Source organism: Dipodomys ordii, unplaced genomic scaffold (genome assembly GCF_000151885.1).
Source record: "Dipodomys ordii isolate 6190 unplaced genomic scaffold, Dord_2.0 Scaffold24, whole genome shotgun sequence".
Classification (NCBI taxonomy): Eukaryota; Metazoa; Chordata; class Mammalia; order Rodentia; family Heteromyidae; genus Dipodomys; species Dipodomys ordii.
Window position 1 is genome coordinate 17,068,004 of NW_012267240.1, and position 27,831 is coordinate 17,095,834.

General features: G+C 43.2%; 1 protein-coding gene across 1 annotated transcript; it reads right to left on the reverse strand.

Moving 5' to 3' along the window:
- On the reverse strand, window positions 1-27,237 carry Mcm10 (minichromosome maintenance complex component 10). Its single transcript, XM_013014709.1, has 20 exons — window positions 27,224-27,237; window positions 25,127-25,203; window positions 22,931-23,272; window positions 21,203-21,304; window positions 20,949-21,083; window positions 17,770-17,959; window positions 16,366-16,531; window positions 14,262-14,429; window positions 13,650-13,766; window positions 12,568-12,767; window positions 10,989-11,089; window positions 10,270-10,380; window positions 10,003-10,120; window positions 9,184-9,412; window positions 7,353-7,497; window positions 6,366-6,484; window positions 4,698-4,811; window positions 3,759-3,904; window positions 1,115-1,157; window positions 1-470 (listed from the first exon to the last, which is right to left on the reverse strand). Exons 2-20 carry the CDS (start codon window positions 25,131-25,133, stop codon window positions 387-389), a joined length of 2,637 nt encoding a protein of 878 aa, XP_012870163.1. The 5' UTR covers window positions 25,134-25,203; window positions 27,224-27,237; the 3' UTR covers window positions 1-386.
- Between the last annotated feature and the right edge of the window lie 594 nt (window positions 27,238-27,831).

Here is a 27,831-nt window from a genome sequence, read left to right on the forward strand (position 1 = left end):
TTGAGAATTCTTTTGACTCTCCCAGTGTCTACAGAAACACTACAACTTTACTCAAGAAATGCAACCTCTATTAACCAAGCGATTCAGACATACAGTTCCCAGTTCATCTTTCCCTTTTGGGGTACACTTGGTGTGACTGAATTAATACAATGACCTGCGGTAGATAGGCAATGCCATGGTAACTTGATTAATACAATGATCTGTAGTTGACAGGAAATACCATGGTAACCTGATTTTGTACTTGGAGGTCAAAGCTACACATGGAAGAGAGTAGGCAGGAAGGGTCTGGTGTTTTCAAGCTCTTGTTTCTGATGGTGCCAATCAATTCCTTACTTTCCCAGAGCTACAAGAAGTCAGGCAGCGGTGGGAAATGTCTGGTCTCAGGGTTATTTAAGGCTATTCAGAAATTTTGCATGTTCTTCTCCTCGCGGCAGCAGGGTTTCTGCTCCTATTTTTGGACCAGTCTTCTCCTAGAAAAAAAAAAAAAAGAGTATTAAGAAATGGTTTAACACAACTTCTCTTGGAACTACAATTGGTCATGAGTGTGTAGTTTCAATATGGAATGCTGTAGTTTGAATATGGAATGTCCTCCAAAAGGCCTGCGTGTGCTTGGAGCCACTGGCAAGTGGTGGGACTCTGAAGAGGTGGAGCCCAGTGGGAGGTCATAGTCTTTTCTTCTATCTCTTTTTTGTTCCACAAGGTAAAGAACTTCCTCTACCGCATGCTCCTGCCATGAAGTGTGGCCTTACCACAGGCTCAAAAGCAATGGGGTCAACCCAAGACTTTAAAACTAGGAGCCAAAATAAACCCTTCGTCTTCCGAAGCTGACTTGTCTCGGGTATTTTTTGTTCCACTTTTATTTTTTTTAACTTGTTATTGTAAAGGTGATATACAGAGGGGTCACAATTACATAAGGCAGGTAGCGTACATTTCTCCTTTGACAATGTCATCCCCTCCCTTTTTTCCCTCCCATCTCCACCTACGAGTTGTATAGCTCATTTTCAATATAATGGCTAGCCGAGTACCAGTGCTGCACTTGTTCACTGTTTGTCCCTCTGTTTCTGTACACTTGGGTATTTTGCTACAGCAACAAAAAGCTAAGGAACACACATACCTTCAGCATTCCATCGCGTTCCCATTTGTAGAGGCCACAGTTACTGAAAGAGGAAAAAGACGGCTTTACTCAGCAGGGTGCGACTGCCTGACCTCACTGAACCCAGGGGGGAAGAGCATCCCTGCATTTAGAAAGGTTTTATTCAAGGTGACCCGTTGTTTTTGAAGCCACATCCTGAGGCTATGATGTAACGCTACAAAGAATTAGCACTGATGACTGAGAAATGGTCTTGAGTTCTTCAGCTGGAGACTTGAGGGTTAGAGTTTCAGATGATGGCACCACGGGGACTATGCACACCGCAGGGGATGAACACAACCTTGTTTTGTGTTGATGGCTGTTGGGGTGAATTGCCAAGAGGAAGGCCAGGGGAAGCAGTGTTGTTACAAAAGCCCAAGCGCTCTCCAGGTGAATAGCATCTATTCCCCCATACTTAGCCCTAATGAACTGAACTCTCCTGAGTCTCCTAATGCTTTGCATAAGCTTTCACTCCTGCAACGTTGTTTTGTGTGTTTTTTTCATTTATTTTGGAGAAAAATCAAGTATCAATATCAAATATTTACGAAATTCACATGACCTGGCTATGGTTCCTGGCGCCCTCCCTCATATCAGCCCAGGAGAACTTTAGAGCAAAGCAGAGATCACAGGACATAAACAGCAAAACACCAAGAGGTAAATGAAAAGGTAGTGAAAACAGCCAGGTAAAACATTGTTGGGAAGACTAAAAGCAATCTTGACATTGCCTCAAATCCCAAATGCTCAATATCATGAGTTATGTCTCCTAAACATGATGCAATGATAAATAAATAAATAAATAAAAGCCAACACTGGGGATGGTGGTACACACCTGTAATCCCCGTGCTTGGGAGGCTCACTAGCAAGGAAGACTGTGGGTCTAAGGCTAGCTTTGGAACACAGGGAGACCCTATTTCAAAAACCAAGGGGTTAGTGTGCAACTCAGGGGTGAAGGAATTGAAGAACTGCTGAGATAAACATAGGAGATTTGAGAAGGAAGACCCTGGAAAGCAACAAAAACTGTGCATGTACAGAACCACACTAAGGTTTAAAGGGCTTCTCTACTATGTTACTGGAGAGTAGGGATGGGAAAGGGAAAACGGCAAAGAATGATGAAGGAGACACTGGTCAAGATGCACTGTCCTCATAACCTGACTTCGGAATTGTAACCTCTCTGTACAACTCTTTGATAATTAAAAAAAGGAAAAAGCCTTCCCTAATGATTCAAATCAGTCATCAGTGTGGGGAAGTACGTTTCCAGTGAATAAAACTATGATGGATGGGGCTGGGAAGGTGGCTCAGTGGTAGAGGGTGACTTGCATGCATGAAGCCCTGGGTTCAATTCTTCAGCACCATGTAAGCAAAAAAAGTCAGAAATGATGCTGTGGCTTAAATGGTAGAGTGCTAACCTTGAGCTGAAGAGCCGAGGGACAGTGCCCAGGCCCAGAGTCCAGACCCCACAACTGACAAAACAAAACAAAACAACTAAGGTGGACCAATGTGTTAAATATCCAAGGTATATCTGCAAATGCAGAGGGCTGGGCATGTGGCTCAGTGGTAGAGCGCTTCTAGCGTGCATGAGGCTCTGGGGGTGATTCTCAGCACCTCATAAGGAAAAAAAAAAGTCCCAGTAGGAAAACAAGTACTAGATATTAATAGAAAATTATAAAAAAGGCAATTAAACGGCTAAGAAAGTAAGATCCTGAAAATTCCAATAACCAGACATATAAAATTACAAAACGATTGGGATTCTGGCAAAAATGTAAGAAGACACGGGACTTGAGAGCTTGTGCAGGCCCGAGGGAAGGAAGGGGTTAGCCCACGGCTTGGCAGAGCAGCCCGGTCGGTTATAACCCTGGGTGTGTCCCAGACGTCTCGCACACTAGACTTCGGCCGCCCCTGGATGAAATGGACAGATGCTGCTCTCAGAGCACTGTTAGGAACAGCACACTAGATGTGCCTCTCAGCCTCGTGGAGCTGAGTGAACATACACTAATGAGGCCGTTAGTACCATTTGTGTATAATAAACTTCCATGTGCAAAACAGTGCTTGCCTTACAAGCAAACAAAGCACACTGATCCTTTGAGAAGGGTCTGTTATGGCACTGAGGACGGGAGGGACATGGGGAAGGAGCACATACATAGGACACTGAGGGACCAGTGATGTTGTAAAACGAACTGGAGCCTGCTCCCCACTCCAGGGACGGCCCCAGTGTGTGAAATGCAGCAACTCTACCTGACTGGCGCCCCTCCCAAAGTAACATGCAAACAAACAAAAGACCTGCTAAATGTACACCGAAGAGGTTTTAAATGGACAAGTGGAGAGAAAACAATCCGTATCCCGGTGTCTAACAAATATACATACCCACCAGCCCACCAGCAGCAGCAGCTGACTTCAGCTACTTATTTCACTGTTCCTGGGAGCTACTATGGGCCAGGTACACAGGACACAGGGCTGCTTTGGGGAAGAAGCCCTGCTTCCCAGGGACTCCAGCTCTAGCTTGGGGACAGGCAGGGGCTGTGATGAAGGCACAGGATGATAGTCTCAAGTTTTCAGGGACCTGAACTGAGCAGTAGCTCAGTTAAAGAACCGAGAGCGAGAGGGGAGGGGGAAGGGGCAGCCATTGTCATACCTGCAGTGCTTCTTAGGGAGCCAGTCAAGGGAGATGCTCCTGTTCCCACAGGGACACTTGAAAAACCTCTTGATGCCATCATGCCAGCGGAAGTCATGCTGCTCGCTGATGCATGTCTCCAGAGGCTTGAAGTAGGTGTAGGCGCACTGCACAGACCAACACAGATACAGGCCTGGTGAGGGGCGATGAAGGAAGGACTGGACAGCAGCTGTCAGGCCCCATCAGAGCTGCTGTCTCCATTCCCACCTACGTTTGTGCTGGGGCCTTTGACATGTTATCTTCTAGTGGCTGTGACTGGAGAGATTTCTTGAATTGTCTCTCCTATGAGTACCATCATTTCTAATGTCTAGTACTGCTGCTGGGTGGGCTTGAAGCACAGTCACTTTCTGTGACAGTAAGAGGCTGAGTGTGGTGATGAAACACACACAACCAGTGCTCACGAAGCTGAGGCAGGAGCAGCATGAGTCTATGGCTAGCCTAGGCTACGCAGTGAGATCCTGTCTTGGGGCAAAAACATAAATAAAAATAAATAAAATCACAGTGAAGGTCAAAGAGGGAAAGGGCTGTAAATATCTCAATCACCTAGGTTGTTCTGTTCTAGAGTTGCTATGAAACATTGATCACTGATTGCAGGATGGTGGGACTTGGGACCTATTTTGGAAGGCTGATCAGTAGCTCTTTCATTTTCTCATTATTATCCTCATCTGACAAGTAGCAATGCCAAGGCAGAGATGCAACAGGTATGTAATGCACCTTCAAGTTTGATCCCTGAAAGGATGGAAGAGACTCCAAATCCGACAGTGTCCTTCCTTATTCTAGGCTGTCTGCTTTCCAGCCCAGTTAAGTGACATAACTGCCCACGCCCCACAGCTTCCCGGCATCCCAAGCCGCAGCGGCACAAAACAGGGCCCACGTTTCAAGTGCCCACTCTGCACGCACCGTCTTGCACGTCACCACTCGACATTTTACTTCTCTGATGTTTCTCATCTTTTCTTCCATTTGTTCTTTCTTCACCAGTGGCTCGAAATAGGACTCCTGCAGTTCAGCCTCGGCCTGAATGAGAACACACACATGAGTACTCACATCAATGTCCACAGACTCTGATCATGAAGAATAAATCAGTAAGGACTCCAGTGACACAGTTCAGTAATAATCAAAACAGGACTGAGGAGACAGGCTACATGTTCAAAGATCCTAGACAGAACCCCCATTAGCTAAATGAAAACTAAAGGTGGCAACAGGTACAAGAAAACCCTTGACACATGGAGGGCTGAGTAGAGAGAGCGGGCTTTTCTTTTCTTTTTATTTATTTATTTTTTTTGGTCTGGTTGTGGGGCCTGAACTCTGGGCCTGGGCGCTGTCCCTCAGCTCTTCAGCTCAAGGTTAGCACTCTACCACTGAAGCCACAGCGCCACTTCCAGCTTTTTTCTTTTTTGCTTATGTGGTGCTGAGGAATCGAACCCAGGGCCTCATGCATGCAAGGCAAGCGCTCTACCACTGAGCCACCTTCCCAGCCCCTCTTTAGCTTTTTTTTTTTTGGGTCCGGTCATGGGCCCTGAACTCTGGGCCTGAGCGCTGTCCCTCAGCTCTTCAGCTCAAGGCTAGCGCTCTACCACTTGAGCCACAGCGCCATTTCCAGCTTTTTTCTTTTTGTTTATGTGGTGCTGAGGAATCGAACCCAGGGCCTCATGCATGCAAGGCAAGCACTCTACCACTGAGCCACTTTCCCAGCCCCCTCTTTAGCTTTTAAACAAGGGTTTATTGCTACAGAACGATGAGTCTTGCAAGGGGGGGTAGTATAATAGAGGCTTCGTGCACTGAAGACCACCCAGGAAGTGAACGCAATTGTCTACTCATGTACCAACAGTTTACCTGTTCTTATGTAGGACACTGTGCAAAAGTTACATGGTTTTTTTTTGTTGTTGTTGTGGGGCTTGAGTTTGGGAGCCTGGGCACGGTCCCAGGGCTTTTTCACTCAAGGCTAGTGCTCTACCCGCTTGGAATCACAGCACCACTTTTCTGGTGGTTAATTGGAGATAAGAGTTTCATGGACTTTCTGCCTGAGCTGGCTTTGAACCACGATCCTTAGATCTCAGCCTCCTAGAATTATAGACAGGAATCACCAGCACCTGGCTACATGGTGGTTTTAAAAACACCAAATACAGGGCTGGGAATGTAGCTTAGTGATAAGAGTGCCTAGCATGCATGGAGCCCTGGGTTCAATTCCTCAGTGCCAAATAAATAGAAAAAGCCAGAAGCAGCTCTGTGGCTCAAGTGGTAGAGTGCTAACTTCAAGCAAAAGAAACTCAGGGACAGTGCCTAGGCCCGAGTTTAAGCCCCAGGACTGGCAAACAAAACAAAACTAAAAAAAAAAATAAAAAGAACCTAACATTATGACTTCAGTGTCATAAAGTCAGCCCAGCAAGCTGTTCACTTCAACTGTTCTGATAGACTCTGCACATCCTGAAGTAGCCAACTGCTACTCTTCAGTGTAAGGACAAGAGCAAAGAGATGTCCTGGGAGCTGCTTCTTGGGTTCTGGGAAAGCCCCTCAGGGCTTGAAGGACACTGACAATGACCACATAGGCCCCATCTTTTGGGCTCCTACCTCTTTGAGAATGTCTGTGTGCCTTGACTTTGCTTTTAGAATTTTCTGAAATTCCTCAGATTCCAGGTAGGCCAGCTGCTCTCTCCTTTTTTTCCTTGCAGGCTCCAATTCATCCTCAGCTAGGGCAGAAAGAAAAACATCAGCTGGTACAGACGACAGTGAGAAAGCCTGTGGGCTTTCTCTCTTTTTTGGGGGGGGTCCGGTTGTGGGGTCTGAACTCTGGGCCTGGGCGCTGTCCCCTCAGCTCTTCAGCTCAAGGCTAGCGCTCTACCACTTGAGCCACAGCGCCATTTCCGTCCCATGTAAGCTTTCTCTTTAGCTTCCCATCACTCCTTCCCCCGGGGCCCAGTGAGTACACAGGAAAGGTTGAAAAGCAACTGAGAGGTAGAGCCTAGAAATGTGAGGAGGGCAGACTGGACCACTGTGCTAGAATTGACTTCACTACAAGGATTATGCTAACAGGTAACAACAATAACAACAACAAAAAATCTACTTATAAAATTAATTTTAACATGATTTTACCATGGGCTAGAATATGGCTTAAGTGGTAGAGTAGTACCTCCTTAGCAAATACAAAGCCCTGATTTTAAACTCTGGTAACATACAGTCTCATTCTCTCCCTCTCTCTTTCCCCTTCTCTCTCCTCCCTCCCAGATGTTCTCTTCTAAACTTATACATTGTCTACACTCAGAGATCAAACAAAACCAGCAATTTTAAACAAAGGAATTCTATTTCAAAGTAAATCTTTATGCTAGTATAAAGGTGCAAACCTTCCCCTAGACTGGTTAAGCTGTGTATCAATGGAATGAAATTAATTTCAATGGAATGTGATTATGCCAGTCTGCAATATTCACAGGAATTCTAGTTGAGGGAAAATGAGTGGAAAATAGTGGGATGTCAGGGTTCAGGGTGCTGGTGAGAACTTGGGCACTTCTGGTTATAGGTTGGAGCTCCCTAAGGTCCCATAGCTGCCTGGAACCACTGTACCTTCAGGAGAACATGTGTTGTTCTTTTCCACACGTTCCTTCACCTCCAGCATATCTTGGGGGTCCTTGTGCTTCTTTACAATGTTGTTTGGATCTGTTTTTGTAAGGATCTGGCCTTTTGCTTTTAATTTGGCAATTGCAGCTAACTAGGAGAAAATAGAGACAGTGAAGTAAGAATCAGAATGAGTTATCTGGTCACCTGTTGTCAGACCTGTGGCAGCGCCCCCCCCCCATGTCCCACTCCCCTTTGGCCAATCCTAGGCTTGAACTCAGAACCTGGGCACTGCCCCTGAGCTTTTTCAGCTCAAAGATAGTGTTCTACCACTTGAGCCAGAGCTCCACTTCTGGCTTTTTGGTGATTAATTGGAGATAAGAATCTGATGTACTTTCCTGTCTGGGTTGGCTTTGAACCACAATCCTTATGTCTCAGCCTCCTAAGTAGCTAGGATTACAGATGTGAGCCACTGGAATCCAGCTTCCTGTGTCCCTTTCTAGAAACAGCCAGTACAATCTGGCTGTTCTTAATAGAAATGGATAGAATATGTTTTCACTTTATCTAGCTTTATTTAGAAACACAGTTGTTCACATTTGATAGTATGACATTTATAAGTTGATGGACAAATTTACAGGTTACTTAATCTAAGCAGTTAAATATCAGGTAGATGGCAGCCTTCCATCTCTGTAAGGGAACCATGTGACCATTTTGGGAGTTTTAGAACTGGACAAATTTCAGATAGAATTCGTTTAGCCTCTGACTAGCATATAACTGCGGGCAAATCACTTCATTTCTCATTGCTTTCTATATTTATAAAATAAGGTTGAAGATGGCATGATCTTTGATGGCTGTGGGCGGATGTAGGGAATGAGACCCGTTAAAGAGCACAGCATACCAACAGCACAGCCACATGGTAATATGAATCAACATGTGCAATTATGATTACTATTAGTATTTCCGTGTGTTTTTAAAAAATCATTTTGTTATTATGAGATTGGGGTTACAGGTGTCAACCACCTTGCTAGGTATGGTATTACTGCTATTCATATAGGTACGACTTCAGAGTAGGGTGAGCTATTGCCCTTAATCTGATGATAGCTGCTATCTAGAGAAAAGGATAGTCTTAATTAGGGGACTCAGGAAGTGGGCTGGTGGGGTTCAGGGCACGCCACTCCTTCAGGTAGGGCTACTTAGCTTTTGTCCACCACAGATCAGACGTTTGTGTATGATTTCTTTTGAACAACCAGAACCAGTGCCTGTGTATACTAGTTGGTGAACACTGAGCCACACCCCCCGCCCTAAAGAATTAAAGCAATTTTTAAAAAACTTTTACAAGAAGCAGTTGAGAGGTAGAGACTAGAACCCAGGGGAAGGGCAGACTTTTTTGTTAAACTTTTTTTTTGTGCACATGGTAGTCTTGCTAAAGTTTTGCCCAGCTGAGTAGCTGGGATTACGGGAATACACAATTGTGCCTGGCTCCAAGGAGTCTTTAAACCACAAGTTTACACTTCACTGTAACAATGAATTCCAAGATCTGCTAATGCCAATATAATCAAGCCTTGACCCTGGAAGCTGTCTCCTTTTGCATGACGAGAAAGAAACAGTATTGAGATAACAGGCTCTAACTTTCCTGGCTTAAATTAATGGTATTATGTTGACACCATTATGGTTTAAAGTGACACTGACTCTGCTTATCACGACCAGTAAAATGTCGACCAGTAAAATGTCGGCTATGCTGCTATCTGTTCTGGCCACTGAGCAGATACAGAGTTTGAAACTCATCCAGCTGTGCTATACAGAACGCAGTCAAGTGTTCAAGAAAACAGGGGCCACGTACCTTTTTGGCTTCTGCTACAGCACTTAGTTTTGGTCTCGGAGGTGGGGACACATCAAAAAAGAGAACCTCATCTCCTTCGGTGACGCCTCGCCCAAGCTTGGGCATCAGAGGGGCTGTGGCTCCTTCCAGCCTGGGGAACTTGGCCCCTGTACGCGGACACGGAGTCAGGGGCAGCTGAGATGAGCATGGCACAGCTGGACTCTGGGCTTCACTTGAGTTTTGGAGGAATCTTTAAAAAATATGCAGAAATGAAAAACAGAGCTGGGGGCTGTGGCTTGCCCACTGTGTCCTAGGCCCCAATACTGCAAAAACAAGTAACAACAACAACAAATATACACACTCCAAGCTCTACATAGGACATGCTAAATACCTGCCAACAGTAACTCATCACGACGCAGAAAACCTGTGTTCGGGAAATCTTTGACTATCATTTACAGCCATTTCCACTTGATTGTGCTTTAAAAGGACTCCATTTTTAGTGTCTCATGCAATGAACTGCGCTCATTGGCTAAGCTTGTACTTAAAAACCAAAGAGTTGCAAAGCCAGGCAACGTGGACCAAATAGGCTTTCCATGTGAACAAAACCCCCTTGCACACCTTTCTCCTTTCCAGGATGACACTAATGACTCTCCTTTGTACCATCGTGCTTCCATCTCATTAGCACAAGCTAGAAGTACATGGCCTTCAACACTACTTAGATTATGACAAAATCGGCCCATCAAAATCAGAAGTCAATGCTTTTTTGAAATCTATTACAATGTTCTGAGGACTCCTGAGAAGAGTCATCTACACAGGAATTGTTAAGTCTGCCATTCTTACCGTTTCTGTATTTCTTCCGATCTCTTCTTCCTCATCTCTAGCATCTGTTGCTTCTGTTGCTTCAGGAGGGCTGATGCTGAGATAGACTGGATGGCAGGTTTGGGGCTCCCCACGTCACCTAAAATATAGGCCCAGACTAAGAGATTCTCTGAGAAGCTGAATACTTGCATGTATATACATGCAATGGACGAATCCTTGCTTGTATATACGCATACACACACATTCGCGCGCACACGTGGACAAGGTGGCTATGCCAGATGACTGTACCTGAAGCCTTGGCTTTGGCCAAATGCTGTTTTAAGTTTCTGGCTCCAAATGTTGGCAGGGCCATCAATTCCCTGAACTCCTCAGAGCAAGTCAAGCTCTTCTGGGGGATCCCTGGGACACAAACAGCAGCATTAGAGGAGGCAAAGTTCCGATGGCTTGATGGCATGTTATTTTTTAAACTCTGCAATCATCTTTTGCTCATTTGTAAATGAAGTAGATGAACAACAGAGAAAACACAGAACTCTGTACCTCTCCCACTAGCCTGGAGGGACTACAGGGATACTCTAAGTAGTGATTAGAATATGAAACACCTAGCATCAATGGCATCATTTGATACAGTATTCCTGGAATATGGTTGGTGGGTAAGGCAGTGTCCATGCCAGGCCCAGGCTGCTATTAGGACCATGTGTTCAGACAGGCTGGCATTCAATGGCCTAGGCCTACTTTATCAAAAGATAATTGACAGGACTGCCCAGGAAGCTGGTACTACAGGTTGAAATGCTGGATATGAAGTCTCACTGTTAAGAAATGGTAGAAAACACATGAGGCCCCCCCCCCCCCAACAGCTGGGAGTCAGAATGTTGCTTCTGCTTAATGTCTTGCCACCGGGCTTGATGTATAGCTCTAACCCAGGCCACATCCGGGGATTGCCGTTCTCAACCACAAATACCATACATTGAAACTGGGGCTGGAAATGGAGGGTGGGGAAACAAAGTTACCCAGTTTTTGCCGTGTTTCCTGAATGATAGACTCTGAGCCCTTTACAACCAGATTCGTCAGTGTGGTTTGAATTTTCTTCTTAGGAGCAACAGCTGCTGCGCTGAAATGACAAGTGTCACTGAATTCAACACTGATGCATACAGAAGGTGTCTCCACCAACCATGGATACCAGTACTAGGTAAGCAAGCTGTGCCACCATGCCTACTACCTACCTACCTGGCTTACGTACTGTAGCCCCCAGATAAGAATAAGAGGCATATATAATATTTTGGAGACAAAAAAAAAGAGGCAATCTGCCCACTTGCTCAAAGCCATTCTGAAAGGGCCAAAGAAAAAAACAAAACAAAACCCCCCAAAACAAAACAAAATACCTCCTATTCTTAGATCTAGAAGTCTGGAAATTTATCTTAAGAACTGTAAAAACTGAGGACACTAATTACATCATGCTTAAAATTTTTATTAGAAATGCTATTAATATGATGAGAGTATTATGTAGTCACCAAAAATAGTGACATCAATAAGGAAAATATTGTTTTACTTGGGAGGGGAAAAAAAGGGTAATAAAGAACAGGTATGTTGTAACAATGCTCAATAGGAAATGTACTCATTACCTTGCTCATGTAACTGTCACCCCTCTGTACAGTATTTTTACAATAAAAAACATTAAAAATAAAAAAAGAGAACAGGTATAGTATGAGTTCATCTTACATTACTACAACTTAGTTGTGCTGAGGCTGTAACTCAGTGGTAGAACACTTGCCTAGCATGTGCAAGGCCCTGTTTAATCCCAAGTAACAAAACAAAACAAAAACAATACCAAGGATAAATGCCCTAAAAATGTTCTAAACATCTAGAAACACATATGTTGTCCTTTTGTATACACTTATTAAAAAAATAATGTACATGTATTGCTTTTAGCAGTATAAAAAAGTAGAGAAATCATTTGAAACTGTAAAAAAAGGTGCCTGATGTTTCCAAGTACAGAGAAAATATGCAGTCCTGTTCAATTCCTACTGGATCAGCAACAAAATGTTTTGTTCTTAGACCTATTATCGTTTGACTGACTGAAGTCCCAACCTATCGCATGTTCAGATGCAGTCCTCACAACATATTATGGTGTCAAGGCCATTGAACACCTACCTTAGTGACTGCAGTAGTCAGTCCCTAGAAGAGGTGCCATGATCATCTGACCTGTATCATCCCACCCCCTAGCGAAGCTTCACTGTAGAGAGTTAAATTTTAGTGCAAAGAGATGTTTAACCTCAAGCAGTCACAAGCAAAATGACCTAAGGAATGCCATACAACCAGCCTCAGTGAAGTCACACTATTTGTGTCAGAAATCAAGGAAGCATAATTTTTATGTCAAAAGCCACCTATCAAATATATTACAGTATGACCCAGGAAATGACTCAATCTCTCCTTTCTGTGTCCTCTCTGCAAGAGAGCAGGACATCCACCTTCTTGCAGGAAGTAAGCTATGAAAGGCAAGACCTGGACAAGTATTCCCTAACAGATATAGAAAATTCTGATCATCATCTTTACTCTTGGACAACAAGTAAAAGCTTGAGAATGTCTTACACAGAGGCTGCATAGGCCGCAGAAGAAACTCCTCCATAGTAAAAGCCATCTTGACACAGCCGCTCTTTTAGGCTAGCACCCCTGCGAGCAAACTTCTTGGGAATTCGTCCTCCAGAGAAGGTAGATTGCAGCTCGGTGCGCTTTGCGCTGAGCTTCTTGTACTGCGCCTGGATGTGATACTGACAGTACTCACAGTCGTTCTGCAAGGAAGAGCAGAGGGTGAGGACCAGGCCAGCAGGACAGGGAGCAGGGCAGGGGGTATGGACCCTTCATCCCAGCCTCCCAGCTTCATCTGCCCACCTCATCACTCTACAGGGTTCCCCAGGGGAAGAAGATCCACCCTCAAGTCTCCTTCTTAGTAGGAGTATAGACTCATCCAGCCACTTTGCAATTCAGTCTACAATTCTTAAGGGTCGGTCAGACCTTGCAATTCTATCTATAGCTATACAGCCAAAGGAACTGGCATGTGTACATCAATGTTTATGGCAGGATTATTCACTATAGCCAAATGTAGGAATGACTTAACTGTATTATTAATTCAAAAATGGGTAAATAAAAATGTGGTCTATCTGTACAAAGGAATGTTATTTAACCAGGAATGAAGAGTTGACATATGCTAAAACATAGATAAACCTTGGCAATAATTCTGCTATGGGAAAAGTGATCAAAAATTTCACATTTTATGATCCATTATAGGAAATATTTAGAACAAGCAAATCCAGAGATAGGAAGTAGACTTGTTTCCTAGGTGTGGGGGAGGAGGGACTGAGGAAAAACTGCTATGTGTGTGGATTCCTTTTTGGGTAATTGAAGTATTCTAAAATTATACAGTGGTGTTGGTTGTACATGCTTTGAAAGGGTATGATTTTTGTCTCTAAAGCTCTTTTTCTTAAAAGCTCTATTAAAAGGTGTAATAACACTGAAGTATAGAGTTTTTACTGTTCCTCATTGTTTGATCTCTGGAACTACACAGAAACAAGAACACATTAAAATTCTTCCCCTAAACCCTCAAGTCAGCTGTAATAAGCAATAATTTTAATTCTTTTCCTTAGTGAAACTGACATAAAAAGGCTGAAACTAACCAAATTAACAGTTTGTGTGCATGGGTCTCCATTCTTTTTCTTGGCTTTACAGGTTCCCAGGTCCAGAGCTTCACCCATAATTAAGACCTTTTGAGGATGATCAATAGTTAAGCACACCTGTGAAAGAGAGGCAGACTTTAAGGACTGACAAGCAGATAAGCATATTTTGTGTATGTGTGTCTCAGAGTTCCAACTCTAGGCCTTACACAGGAACTCTAATCACTTGAGCTGAACTTTCAGCTTTTACAACAGTTTTAATGCCTGTGCTGGCCATGAGCTGCAATCTACTGATTGCAAGAAGTTTTCCCAAGTAGCTATGGTTATAGCTTGAGCCACTGTGCCTAGCAAGGTGTGGCTTTGTGTGTGGTGTCCATACTGGGGCTTGCACTCAGGGCCTAGGCTCTGTCTCCGAGCTTCTTTTTTGCTGAAGGCTAGGGCTCTAGCACTTGCGCCACAGCTATACTTCCAGGTTTTGGTAATTTATTCAAAATGAATAGTCTCATGGACTTTCCTTCCTAGGCTGGCTTCAAACTGTGATCCTCAGATCTCAGCTTCCTGATTAGCTAGGATTACAGGCATAAGCCATTAGTGTCTGGCTTTACAAATCCTTACCTCCTCTGAGCCATCCTTGGGCTTCATGGGATTGGCATTGAGCAAGCCTATGACAGTGCCCTGCTCCGTCTTCCACAGTTCCTTGTGAACTTCCCCAAACAAGAACAATGACACATGTCGGGTCAGGTCACGAAGATCATTCAGTTTCCAGATGCTAAATGTTTTCCCCTGGAATGAATATTTATTTTTGGTCTTAATAATTTTTGAACTGTGCACAATCTCCATTTATGGTTCAAATGTTTTATTGTAGAAAAATATAAACCATACAAATATAGAATCATTAGAACATCTGCTATTTAGCTTCTATATATTACCCATCTCACTTCAGAGACGGAGGTGAGGCCAGGGCAGTCAGATCTAAGCATCAGGTCTAGTTGGTGGGATAGCTCTACTTTACTAATGACATGTACACTCAAGCACATATGCATACATTCAAACACATACACACACACTCATATATACACACACACATCCACATATATACATCATTCAGAGGATAAGAAGCAGCTATGGGTACTAACATTTAATAACTTACTAATATGAACAGATACTATGCAAACAATTTTGCAAATTTATTATTTATCACTGATTACTATCATTTATTTTTGCTGGTCCTGGGGCCTGAACTCAGGGACTGGGCATGGTGCTTGAGCTTCTTTGTGCTCAAGGCTAGCGCTCTACCACTTGAGCCATAGCAATACTAACAGCTTTTTCTGAGTAGTTTATTGGAAAGTCTTTTAGACTTTCCTGTCCAGGCTAGCTTTGAATCGCAATCCTCAGATCTCAGCCTCTTGAGTAGCTAGGATTACAGGCATGAACCGCCAGTGCCCAGCTCATTACATTATTAAGTCATAAGCAGGCTTCTGCTGTATGCTATTAAATCTCTGAATCATTTAAAGAAAGCCAGACATTGAAACATGTCAGATGTATTACAAAATATCTGGAGGGGGATCATTTGAATAATGTTGAACTCAGATACTTCAGAGTCATCCCAGAGGATATGGTTATAGGTAATGGTGAGTTATTTTGTCTAGACTGTGAGTGCTGGATATAAGAGTTCAGATAAAATTATCCACTAATTATTTCAATGTCATTATACTCACTTGTGAAGCAATTAAGAACTTAATCAAATGGAAGCTAGACTTCTTCATGTTTACCACCACAGTAACACAACAAGCAATCTCTAATTAATTACTATTATTCTTAGCAGAACTTGAATGAGTGTAACATTAGTTTTAGCTCAAATAATCACATATTTCAGAGCTGAGAGATTATCCGTATAAGATAAACAAGCTGCATTTTATGGATATAGAAATGAAGCTCCTAAAGAAAAGATTAAGTTTTATCCTGAGGCCATGCCACTATTTACAAGAACAAAGATAAACCCTGTTTTGTTCTTGACTTTTCAGGACACAAGACTGTTTTCCCTCTCAGTCTAACTTCAATGTTGAAACTCGCTAGGTGTTCTGTAACAGACCACACCATGCAATTTCAGCACTATTGGCGTGAGGCTATTACAAAAAGAGTTGCTTTCCTGATTTCAGCCTTGCTCTTCTCATGGTTGGCATACAGAAAAGCTATTGATTTTTGTGGGTTAATTTTATGCCCTACTACTTTGCCAAAGTTTTGGATCAGCTCATGGGGTTCTTTAAATACAGGACCATGTCATTTGCAAAAAGGGAAGTTTTACTTCTTTCCCCATTTGGATCCCCTTTATATTTGTTTCTTGCCTTATTGCTCTAGCTAGGAATTCCAATACTATATTGAAGAGGCTGGAGAGAGTAGATATCTTTGTCTCATTCCTGATTTTACAGGAAATGGTTTTAACTTTTCATCATTAAGTATAATCCTCTCCCCTACGAGGACAGTCAAGTGTGCCACCCAAACACATGCCACATGAAATGCTATGACAGCGATTTGGACACTGAAAGGCCCATGAAAGCTGTACAACCACATCTTTAAGTAGGATACTGCCCCTAATACAGATCTCCAAGGAGGTATGGCCACAAGTTACTTGGAAATGAAGTAGTGACAGGCGACAAGTAAGGATGTAGGTCACCACTGTGTGCAATGAGGCAGCGCAGAATCCAGAAAGCTGGCTTACGTTGTTGGCACTTTGTGGAGTGACTTTCTTCAGTATCACCCCAAATGTCACCCAGTCCACTTCCTCCAGCTTGTCAATTGCCATCTTTTCCCTGATCTGTGACAGTCTGATTAGTTTCCGGCCAATCATTTTCTTGTTCATTTCTGTGGAGGATACTCGAGGCCGCCTGCATTAAGAAAACCAACAACTGATTACTGTTCTAATAAAGTATCTGGCACCTCCCCAGCTGTCCGAGGAGGTGCTATGGTGCTTTAGGGAGCTTAGTTATGTAGTATGTATAAGGTACACAGTTTTTTTTCTTTGAGGTACTAGGGTTTGAATTCAGGGCCTTACACTTGCTAAACAAGTATACTATCTACTCCTTGAGCTATACTCACTGCCCTTTTTGCTTATTTTTTTTTGGGGGGGGGTCTGATCATGGGGCCTTAACTCTGGGCCTGAGCACTGCCCCTCAGCACTTCAGCTCAAGACTAGCACTCTGCCACTTGAGCCACAGCACCACTTCTGGCTTTTTTCTATTTGCGTATGTGGTGCTAAGGAATCGAACCCAGGGCCTCAGGCATGCAAGGCAAGCACTCTACCACTGAGCCAACTTCCGAGCCCCTGCTTATTTTTTTTTAGATAAGGTTTCATGTTTTTTTCTCCAGGACCAGCCTCAGACAAAGATCCTCCAACCTACAGCTTCTCTTAGCTGGGATCACAGGCATATACCAGCACATCTGGCTTACTGATGTGGATGTCTCATTTACTTTTTTCCCAGGCTATCTCTGGATGGCAATTCTCCCTTCTATACCTCCTGTGTAGCTGGGATTATAGTAGTAAGCCACTGTGGCTGACCCTCTTTTGGCCTTTTCAAACAGGATCTTGTTATATATTCCAGGCTGGCCTGCCTCAGTCTCCTAAGTGCTGAGATTATAGGTGTGAGATGATGCCCAGCTTAGTTTTCAAACCAAGGTTTTTCTTTTCCTTAGAAACAGATATGACTTCATAGCTTTTTATTATTTGTAAACATCAGTTATATAGAGATTACTTCCTCATTAAATTATTTAAAAATAGTCTACAATGCCTAGTACCACAAACAAGTAGTTTAATTTAGACTTAAAAAAAAACTTAGTCTGTTCTGACCTATTTCTTACTGAATATACTATTATTTCCTTTTACACATAAATGTTCTTTATTCACCATAAATCCAGAGTAAGGCTTCCTTAAACACTTCACACACAGCTGTACTAAGTCAAACCAAGTGCTGCTGCTAGATTTACCGCCAAACTTTGTCCAATTCAAGAACTCTTAATCTTTTGTGGATCTCCTACCCAGGCACACAGCTTATAAAAGACTCCATCTTCAGAGTAGGAAGTGCCATCTAGTGGTATAGAGGGAAGGAGAGCTGACAGAACTACTGACCTGAGCCTCAGGCCAGAGAAGGCTTCCACAGAGACCTGAGGAGCTGGTTCCTCAGAATTCCTGGAGATGGCTGCACTCCTGGAGACAGATGAGCTCTGATCTCTAGTCTTCTCACTAGGTTTGTTCCCAGGAATACTTCGGAGTGGTTCAGGAGGAGTAGCTGTCATCTTTAAAGAAGAGCTTTTGGACTCTAGAAAATTAATTTAGAATTTAGTGAAAAGAAATTCACACTGATATAAGCATGAAATTTGCTTACAGAATTCTTTTAATGCATAAAACAACTAAATTTTGAGGGAACACAGGTAGCCCATGAGAGCACATCTGACCATCTGGGGTGATGGAAATGTTTTCTATCAGTTTTATCCACTATGGCAGAAGCCATCAGTGATAGGCAGCCATCAGCCACTTCAAATGTGACCAGCACTTCTAAGGAAGAACATGTCTACCTTACACTTACATAGGAATTCATAACTTGGGCCTACTGTAGCAGACATTCTAAATGCAGTGGCATTTGCAGATTTTCACTACATATAAGCATGGCTCCTTTTTTTTGGCCTGTCCTAGGGCTTGAACTCAGGGTGCTTTTCTTGAGCCTCTTTGTGCTCAAGGCTAGTGCTCTACCACCTGAGACCCAGTACCACTTTCCGCCTTTTCTGAATAGTTTATTGGAGACAGGAATTGTATGGACTTACTTCACTGCCCAGGCTGGCTTTAAACTGCAATCCTCATATCTCAGTTTCCTAAGTAGCTGGGCGTGAGCCACTAGTACCCTGCTCATGGCTTATTGTGAGAGAATTGTGCATATATCTTTCTTTCCTATTTCATGTCTTTCTTTTCCATTCCACTTTATTTACAGGGAGGGGACCAGGGTGTTTTCCTGATCATTGCACACATTAAATATTCCTGATGCAGTTACTCTTCATATTTTAAAAGTGGCTATATGGAAATGGCCCAGATGTCCTATAATAAATGAGTGGATTAAAAAATATGGTACATACATACATGGAATTTTACAGAGCTATTTAGAAAGAATAAGATTATGTCATTTGCAGGAAAATGGATGGACCTAGAACAAATCACGTTAAGTGAGGCAAGCCAAGCTCAGAGAGACAAGCAGGCATGTTTGCTCTCATATGTGGAAGTTAAATCTAAAATACACTGGGACATGATTAATTGTATAGGATGCTAGGCATTCACACAGTGAGACTAAAGGAGGATATTCTTAGGAGAGGAACACAAAGGTGCAATGTTTATGTGCATCTGATCATATAAAATAATAGACTGAAATGAACTCTAGGAAATTGAAACAAGAGGTGTTTTTCTTTGTTGCTGTGTTTGTTTTCTTTTGGTCTTATTGTTCACTTATCTGTCTTTGGGAGGGTAAGGGGAACACAGAAATGGAGGGACAAAGAGTGAACAAATGTGGCAGTGGTTCTCACTAGATACTATGTTAAAAATGAACTATACAACTTGTGGGTGGAGATGGAAGGAGAAAACTTGAGAGAGTGAAGCAAGGGGTGACACTGTCCAAAAAGAAATGTCCTCATTACCTGACTCACATAACTTATGTACCTTTCTATACGTCACCTTTATAATGACAATAAAACAATAAATAAGACAAGTGGTATAATGCTTCAAAAGGTCAGAAAGCCTGGGCACAGTCATTCTTACGAAAGACTGCATTGTTTACCCTCTGAGGGACTTTGGTCACTGTTCCTAAGCTAGGGGTCAGGACAACCCGAGAACTTTAGAACTCAGAAAACATGTCCATGTCCTCAAAACCACATTTTGAGTATTTTCTAGTAAAACACCCTATGTCAAAGGTCTCAAGGTTCAGATACTTATTTGTAAGTGGACAAAGCAAATGCTTAATTAGTGTCAAGAGTTCAAGTTGGCAGCTCTTTTTCACCAGATAGAGAAGAGCTGGCCCAAAGCTATTCACATGTAGTGTCTAAACTGCTGTTTTATTAGGCTTTTTCCTCATCACTCTGCATTGGGTATTCTGAGGAGTAATTATCTTGGGTAAATGGAGGCAATGTGTATTAAAAAAACAATACTTGAGTTTACACATTGTTTCCATTTCTATCTTATAACATAAACACATGCTGGAATAAGGTTTAATTTGAATACTATTCTAGTCTCTTGGAGTAGAAGGCTTTTTCCCATGTAAGGAATAGTCCTTTGGGGCTGGGAATGTGGCTTAGTGATAGAGTGCTTGCCTAATATGCATGAAGCCCTGGGTTCTATTCCTCAGTACCACATAAATAGAAAAAGCCAAGGGTAGTACTGTGGCTCAAGTGGTACAGTGCTAGCCTTAAGCAAAAGAAAGCTCAGGGACAGTGCCCAGCCCCTGAGTTCAAGCCCTAGGACTGGCAAAAAAAAAAAGGAATGGTCCTTTTGGTTTAATGTAACCTGGCTTCAGATAAAATACCCACTTAATAAGGCCCTCTGTGCCTTATTCTCATAAGCCCAAAGGTTAAATCTCCAGATTTCCAGCCTGAGAACTCAATTCAGGGTTCTATTAACTATGGAATAAGTAAAGCTTAAAGACAACTATGGTCAACTTGTTACCATATAGTAAATACCTACTGTAGCTCTAAAGACAGTCTAAGTACTCTGAGATGGAGAGTAAGAGCCCAAAGCATTTCCTACAGCTCCTACTTTTTTTTTTTTAATACATTTTTTATTGTAAAAAAAACCCACAACAGGGCTGGGAAGGTGGCTCAGTGGTAGAGCGCTTGCCTTGCATGCCTGAGGCCCTGGGTTCGATTCCTCAGCACCACATAAGCAAAACAAAAAAAGCCGGAAGTGGCGCTGTGGCTCAAGTGGTAGAGCGCTAGCCTTGAGCTGAAGAGCTGAGGGACAGTGCCTAGGCCCAGAGTTCAGGCTCCACAACCGGACCCAAAAAAAAAAAAAAAAAAATCCACAACTGTACAAAGGGGTTACAGTTACATGACAAGGTAATGAGTATATTTCCTACCAAGCATTGTTACCTCCTCCTTTGTTTTTCCCCTACCATCCCTTCTACAGCTCCTACTTCTAAGAAAATGACTTTCCCATTAGGGAGCCATGACAGTCCAGACCACCTTCCTGCACAGGTGCACGTACACAAGGCAAGACCAAATCAGATTTTACACACAGCCAGAGTGGTGCAACCTAGAGATGGCTCAGTACCTCACCTGTAGCAGCCTTTGGCGTCCGAGCCAGACGTTTGGTTCTGGGTAGGGCAGGGGCATTGAGCTCTGCTGAGAAGCACGGGGATTCCTGAATCCGCTGAACTTTCTTCTCTTTCAGAGGGGACCGGGGACACTTCCCTTGAAGTAAAAGAAATAAGTAAAGCCAGTTTAGGAACAGGCTCAAAGGCTGCTTTGGATGCAAAGAACAATGTTATAGTTCTTGAGTAACAGAGATGCTTTGATGAAAGTCTAGTTACCGGAGGATTTGAGGAGGGCTGGACTTGCAGGCTGTTGAATTGAGGCTGCTTTTAGCTGCTCTTGTAAGGACTTCATTTGTTCTTGCAACTTCCTTAATTCATCTAGGAAAGAAAAATACACTAATTTAAGACTAAGCAGGGAAAAAAATGTTCCACGTGGCAAGAATGATGTAATACTTTTGTTGTCTGCCCGTGTCTCTGAGACTCACAATACCATCACATATCCAAAGCTCCCCCAGAAAAACACACTGTATATCTCCAATCAGCAGGGTCTGACACCTAAGCATGTTAAAGATTGGTACAACTGACAATGGCACATCCAAAATTGAGCAGTGATTTTACCTCTTTTACAAGAATAGAAATAACATAAACAATATAACAAATGCTAGCTCCTGTATTAGAAGGCACAGTTAGCCATTAAATTTTATTGTAACTTTAAACTATGGCCCTCAGTGGATGAATGGATCAAGAAAATGCAGCATAAATTTATCAGAAAAAATGATATGTACCATTTGTAAGGAAATGGATCTTGGAAAAATATTAAGTGAAGTAAGCAAGACCCAAAGAAACGTAGATGGCATGGTTTCCTTCATTTGTGGTAACTAGAATGTGCCTATAAATCTACAAGTAAACACACTGGATGGTAAAAGATAAAAATACACTGGGACATGAAAAATTATGCAGAAAAATTATGCATTCACACAGAGTGAGACCAAAGGAGGATATTCTTAGGAGATGATCACATAGGCTCAATAGCTATGTGCATCTGGCCATAAAGTCATATTTACTGAAATGAACTCCAGGAGGGGGAAACAAGAGGTGTTTGTTGTTGTTGTTGTTGCTAATTGTTTTCATTTTCTTTTGCTTGGTTGTTCGTTTATCTGTCTTTGGAAGGTAAGGGGGGGGCACAGAAATGGTGAGACAAAGGGTGAACAAATGCAGCATCGGCACTCACTAAACACTATATGGAAAATGAACTATCCAACTTGTGGGTGGGGAAAGGAAGGAAAAACTGGGAAGGATGGGAGAAAATATCCTAAAAGAAATGTACTTATTGCCTGACTTATATAACTGTAACCCCTCTGCATATCACCTTTATAATGATACAAAATAAAAATAAATAAAAGACGGGAGCTGGTAGCTCACACCTATAATCCTAGCTACTCAGGTGGCTGAGATCTAAGCATGTGGTTTGAAGCCAGCATGCGCAAGAAAGTCCAAATGACTCTTATCTCCAACTAACCAATAAAAAGCTAGAAATCTAAGTGTGACTGAAGTGGTAGAGTATCAGCCTTGAGCCAAAAAGCCAAGAGAGAGTGCAAGGTCTTTAAGTTTAAGCCCCAGCTCTGGTGCACATGTACACACATAATAAACACAATATGTAGGAAAAGATGTCAGAAGCTAAAAAGGGGATGCCTCAAAGCCTCCATTAAGGATTCAGTATTTGGTAACATTGTAGCTGTGTCCCTCATTCCACACACCTATGGATCCTGTAACAAGCACAGAGTAAGATTTAGGGCAGGTCTGTTGGAAGGCATTATGGGAGGAGACGGAGAGATGCTGAAATGTTGATCACAAATGTCTCTGTCCTCTACTGACTCAGATCATTTGTCTTTTACAGCTATTTACTGATATCCTGAGTTTCCAGCTATTTTGTTTGACTCTGTCATACTGTGGTCTCTGTCTACTTTGTCACAAGCAATTAGAGAAAGTATGAGGTGAAGGCACCTTGCAACTCCTCGTTGGTTTTCTCTTGCCTGGGGGCAGGAGCAGCATCGAGGACCCTGTTTTCAGTGGAGGGCGATGCAGGAACATCTTCATCTGTTAAGTCCCCCACATCGCCAAAGAGAGTAGCCAGATTTTCCTTCTCGTTTTCTGTTCTCCCCACATCGCCATCACTAGCCTCTTCTGTGTAAGATTCACCATCACCATCAGCATCAAAAAGCTCATCAAATTCGTCCAGTTCGCCATCCTCCTGGGCCAGGGAGTTACTCTCTTCTGAATTACAAGCCGAGGCTGACCTATTCTCCTCCAGCAGAGCTGTCAGCACAGCCAAATCATCTTCCTCCACTACAAGACAGAGAAGGTTGAGGAGAGAAATGAAGCAAACCTGAGAAAAAGTGCCAATGACAAGCACAGCTAACTCAAACCCTCAACATTTACTAGGCAGTTAAGGTACAGTTATAGACATCCCTGTCTTGCCTGATATGCCACTTGTTCCCACTGTGTCTATTTTTCTTGTGCCTGGGTACTTCTGAGAGGGCACTGGGCTAAGGGAGGAGGAGCTAATATTTGCTTGGGTGGATCATGCACTGGGCTAGAACTTTTTTTTGTATATTTTATTTTTTTTATTGTGAAAATACTGTACAGAGGAGTTACAATTACATGGGCAAGATAATGAGTACATTTCTTATCAAGCATTGTAGCCTCCTCCTTTGTTTCCCCTTCCCATCCCTACCCATCCTCCCCCTTAATCCTCCCTGCCCCCCCTCTCCCCTCCCCCCCTCACCAAAGTTGTAAAGTTCGTTTTCGACATAACGACTTGTACATCTCATTGTTGCAATGGGTCCACCTGTATCCCTATTTAAATGATTTGTTTTCCCCCTTCCCCTCCACAAATTACACCGACATCAAATACAGTGAAAGCAGGGGTTATACTGTGGGGGAGGGACATACAAAGCAACAAAGAAATAATCTTATAAATGTGTTAGAAACAAATGCATGAAAGAAAAAAAAAACATTAGAATACATATCTTAGGGTTTATTTCCCTAACATTACCTTATCTGACCTTTTCTGCTTGACTCAGACATATACTAGATATTGCAAATAAGGGAAACCATGGAACCTTTGTTTCTTTGGGCCTGGCTTACTTCACTTAATATAATTTTTTCCAAGCCTTTCCATTTCCTAACAAATGGGGCAATGTCATTCTTTCTGATGGAGGCATAGAATTGCATTGTGTATATATACCACATTTTCTTGATCCATTCATCTACTGAGGGGCATCTGGGTTGATTCCATATCTTAGCTATGGTAAATAATGCTGCAATAAACATAGTTGTGCTGGTAGCTTTAGTGTGGTCTTGTTTGTGATCATTTGGGTAAATGCCCAAAAGTGGGATTGCTGGGTCATAGGGGAGCTCTATGTGGAATCTTTTGAGGAACCTCCATACTGCTGGGCTAGAACTTTTTACTTCCCCCAAACAATTGTTTTACCTTTTTTTTTTTTTTTAGTTCACACTGTCTCTTCTCCAGCCTCTTATGTCTTCTTCCTTTTGAACTCTATTACAATGATGGCTAGATGCCAGCGATTCACCCTGATAATCCCAACTACGGAGGAGGTTGAGCTGAGGATCATGGCTCAAAGCCAGCTTAGATAGGAAAATCTGTGAGACTCTTATCTATCTCCAACTAACCAACAAAAAAGCCAAAAGTGAAACTGTGGTTCAAGAGTAGAGTACCAACTTTGAGCAAAAAGCTCAGAGACAGTTCAAGTACCAATATGGGCACCAAAAACAAACTCTTACGTGTATGACTTGTCTGTATTTTATATTAAAAATACAAGCAATTAGCTTCTTTATATTTCACACCAACTCTGAACATCATCTCGTTGCTATCCTTCCTCTGAAAACTGACAAAGTGTCTACTATTTATAGCCAGTTTCTCTGTTTATATAGCAGATCAATTCCTTTCAGCTTCCCATGGATGTCATTCTATTTTTTCCACCTGTCTCCTGCTCCATCAAATTTAAAACAAAGATAGTTACTCAAGAGAAAACCCTCTCTCTCTTTTTGGAACCAGAGAAAAATAACTGCAGGTAGGGGAACATGTTCACTATTTTGGAGTCAGAACGAGTTAACAAGTTCACAGGTAACCTGGTAATTTTTTGTTAAATAAAGAGAAATTAAATAAGCAGGCCTTACCATCCATGTTGCCCAGAACAGTTGTGATCAAGTTTGGAGGACCAAGCCAATGGGAGATGAATAATCTAGAATCGTGGCTGTGTGAAATCAACATCAGAATAGTCATCCTTATTCTTGATTCTTCACACAATACACATATCCAGCAAATCAAGAACCTCACAAATCTGATGGGCTGTAACCTCAGAATTCATCTGACATTTCTTGCACACTCTCCCATCACCAATTCCCCCTCCCTCAGAGCAAATAAATTGTATCTTTTACTTGGCTTCACAATATAGTTAGAATACTTTTAAGGCTATTTTCTTTTTTTAAAAAAAAAATTTTAGTGCATCCAATGTCTACTTTGTCCATAGCAGCTTAGTGTGTGAGTCTACTCAATTCTACCATTGGGATTTTAATTCTAGTTAGCAGACAGAGGAATAGCCAGTGTAAGACAAAGTCTTATCATTCTGTGCAGCCTCCTTTTTTCATTGAAGGGGATTTAAGTTACATGTACCATCTGATATATGTAACTTTGATAAGTCTAATGTCAAGATACTAATTACAGTGATTTCTTTTTAGTTATTCAACAAACATTTCCTTGGGCCCATCCTATGCACACTGTACAATGGGCTGGAGTGTGAGCTTCCTGGGGGTTGGACAAGCTGTCCCGGGTCATTTTGATAACTAACTCCAGCCTTCCTCCCAAACTAATTTGTGCCCTCCTGTTGGTCTTCACACTCATGGCTAGTTGACAAGCAGTATGGGTTCTATCTCTAAAATATTGCTCCCATCTTTCATTTCTCTCCAATATGACTGCCCAAGCGTTAGGACAAGTCACCATTATCTCTAGCCTGGATGACTACTTTAGCCTTCTGTCTGGGTTTCTGCCTCCTGCAGCCTACTCTCTGTACACTGGTTACAGTAATCTTGCTTTCCTTACTAACCTTTCAGGAACAGAAATCAGATCAGAAGCAGCAGTCTCTAAGTGGAAATTTCTTACTAATTTCCAGTGCTCTTAGAACAAATTTTACAAAGGAGTGCCTCTACTTCTTTATCGTCTCTGGGACCCTCTATCCAATTCTACACTTTGGAACCATGCTCTAGCCAGGTTAGTTTGAAGTTATAGAACCACCATGATGCTTTCAGCTTTGGATTTTTTATTTTTATTTTTTGGCCAGTCCTGGGGCTTGAACTCTGGGTCTGGGTGTTATCCCTGAGCTTCTTTTTCTTATGCTCAAGGCCAGTGTTCTACCACTTGAGCCACTGAGCCACTTTTGGCTTTTTTGAGTCGTTTATAGGAAATAAAGAGTATCATGCCCGGGGTGGCTTCAAATCACGAACCTCAGATCTCAGTCTCCTGAGTAGCTAGGATTACAAGGCATGAACCGGCTCAAGTTTAGATTATGATGGGAAGCTTGTCCTCCTTCAGTCTCTATAAGTTTACCATTTTTGAAAGCCTCTCCAGACCACCCTATCTGAGCATGCCTCCTTCTGCAGGCTCTCCTTGACCTTTCTGCTACTTTATTGTGTACCGTCCACTATTTGTTATCCTCATTAGACTGCAAGTCAAACCGGATCTGCACAAACTATGGACTCAGTAGCCATCATCAAATCATCTACGAAATAAGCTCGGATGGCAAACATTTTAAAGAGTCACTTTAACGACAAAACAAAATAACAACAAAAACCCCGCTGCTGGGAGCCGGTGGTTCACGCTTATACTCCTATTCTAGAAGCTGAGATCTGAGGATCCGGCAGACAAAGCCGTGAGCCTTAACCAGCAAAATGCCGGAAGAGGAAGCTCAAGTGGTAGAGCGCCAACCTTAAGCAAGAAGTGTAAGCGAGAACAGAAGGACCTGAGTTCAAGTCCGGCACTCTCTCGCGCGCGCACACGCACACGCACACTCTCCAAAACTGGTCCCTTAGATAAATAAAGCCGCAATTCTCCAGCCGCCACCCCGCAGCGCCTTCCTCGCCGCACGCCCTAGAGGCCTCCCTGCTGTTGCCCGACTCCAGATCGCTTCCACCCGGGGGTTCCTCCCGTTTTCGGGCCTCTGCAGGGCATCCTACCAAAACGCGGGGGTCGCCCGCGGTTCCAGAGCCGGTGCTTCTTACCTGGTGCCGGTTCCTCTTCCCAGCCTACCTCGAAACCCGCCAAAATTCCAACGGGACCCCGCCCTGCCTCGACGTCAGAGGCACGCGACCGCAAGGCCGCACTGATTGGCTACGCCGGCGCTCTCGGCGGTGACCGTCCGGCGCAAAACCACACGTCGTCGGGCGCCATCTTTGTTAAGGGCACAAGACCTTCCGGCCGGTGATCTGTGGGCTTCTGCAGGTAAAGCCGGGTTCTGGTTAACCCCCTGGCGCTGGGAAATTGCGGTCTTCCTCAGTGTTTTGGTCAGGGTCAGAATTGGGTTCCCGATGCTGTGCGGGACGGACTTTGCCCGAGGTGGGGGCACGGCCCGCCGGCTTCCTGCGGCGTGAGTGACCACGCCGATGGGAGCCGCCGACCGAGCGTCTCACTTCCTTCTGTTCCTGTGCCCTAACGAGGTGTTTGGACTCGTAGCTGATAAGCCCCAAACTCTACGTAAACTGGCCGTCGGGTGTACCAGCTCTAGCCGTCGCTTCAATGAAGGGAAGATGGCATCCCCCCCCCCCCGGCCCGTTCCATCTCGAGAATTGTAACATTGCCCGAGCTGGGAATCTCTTAACAGGAGACTTTA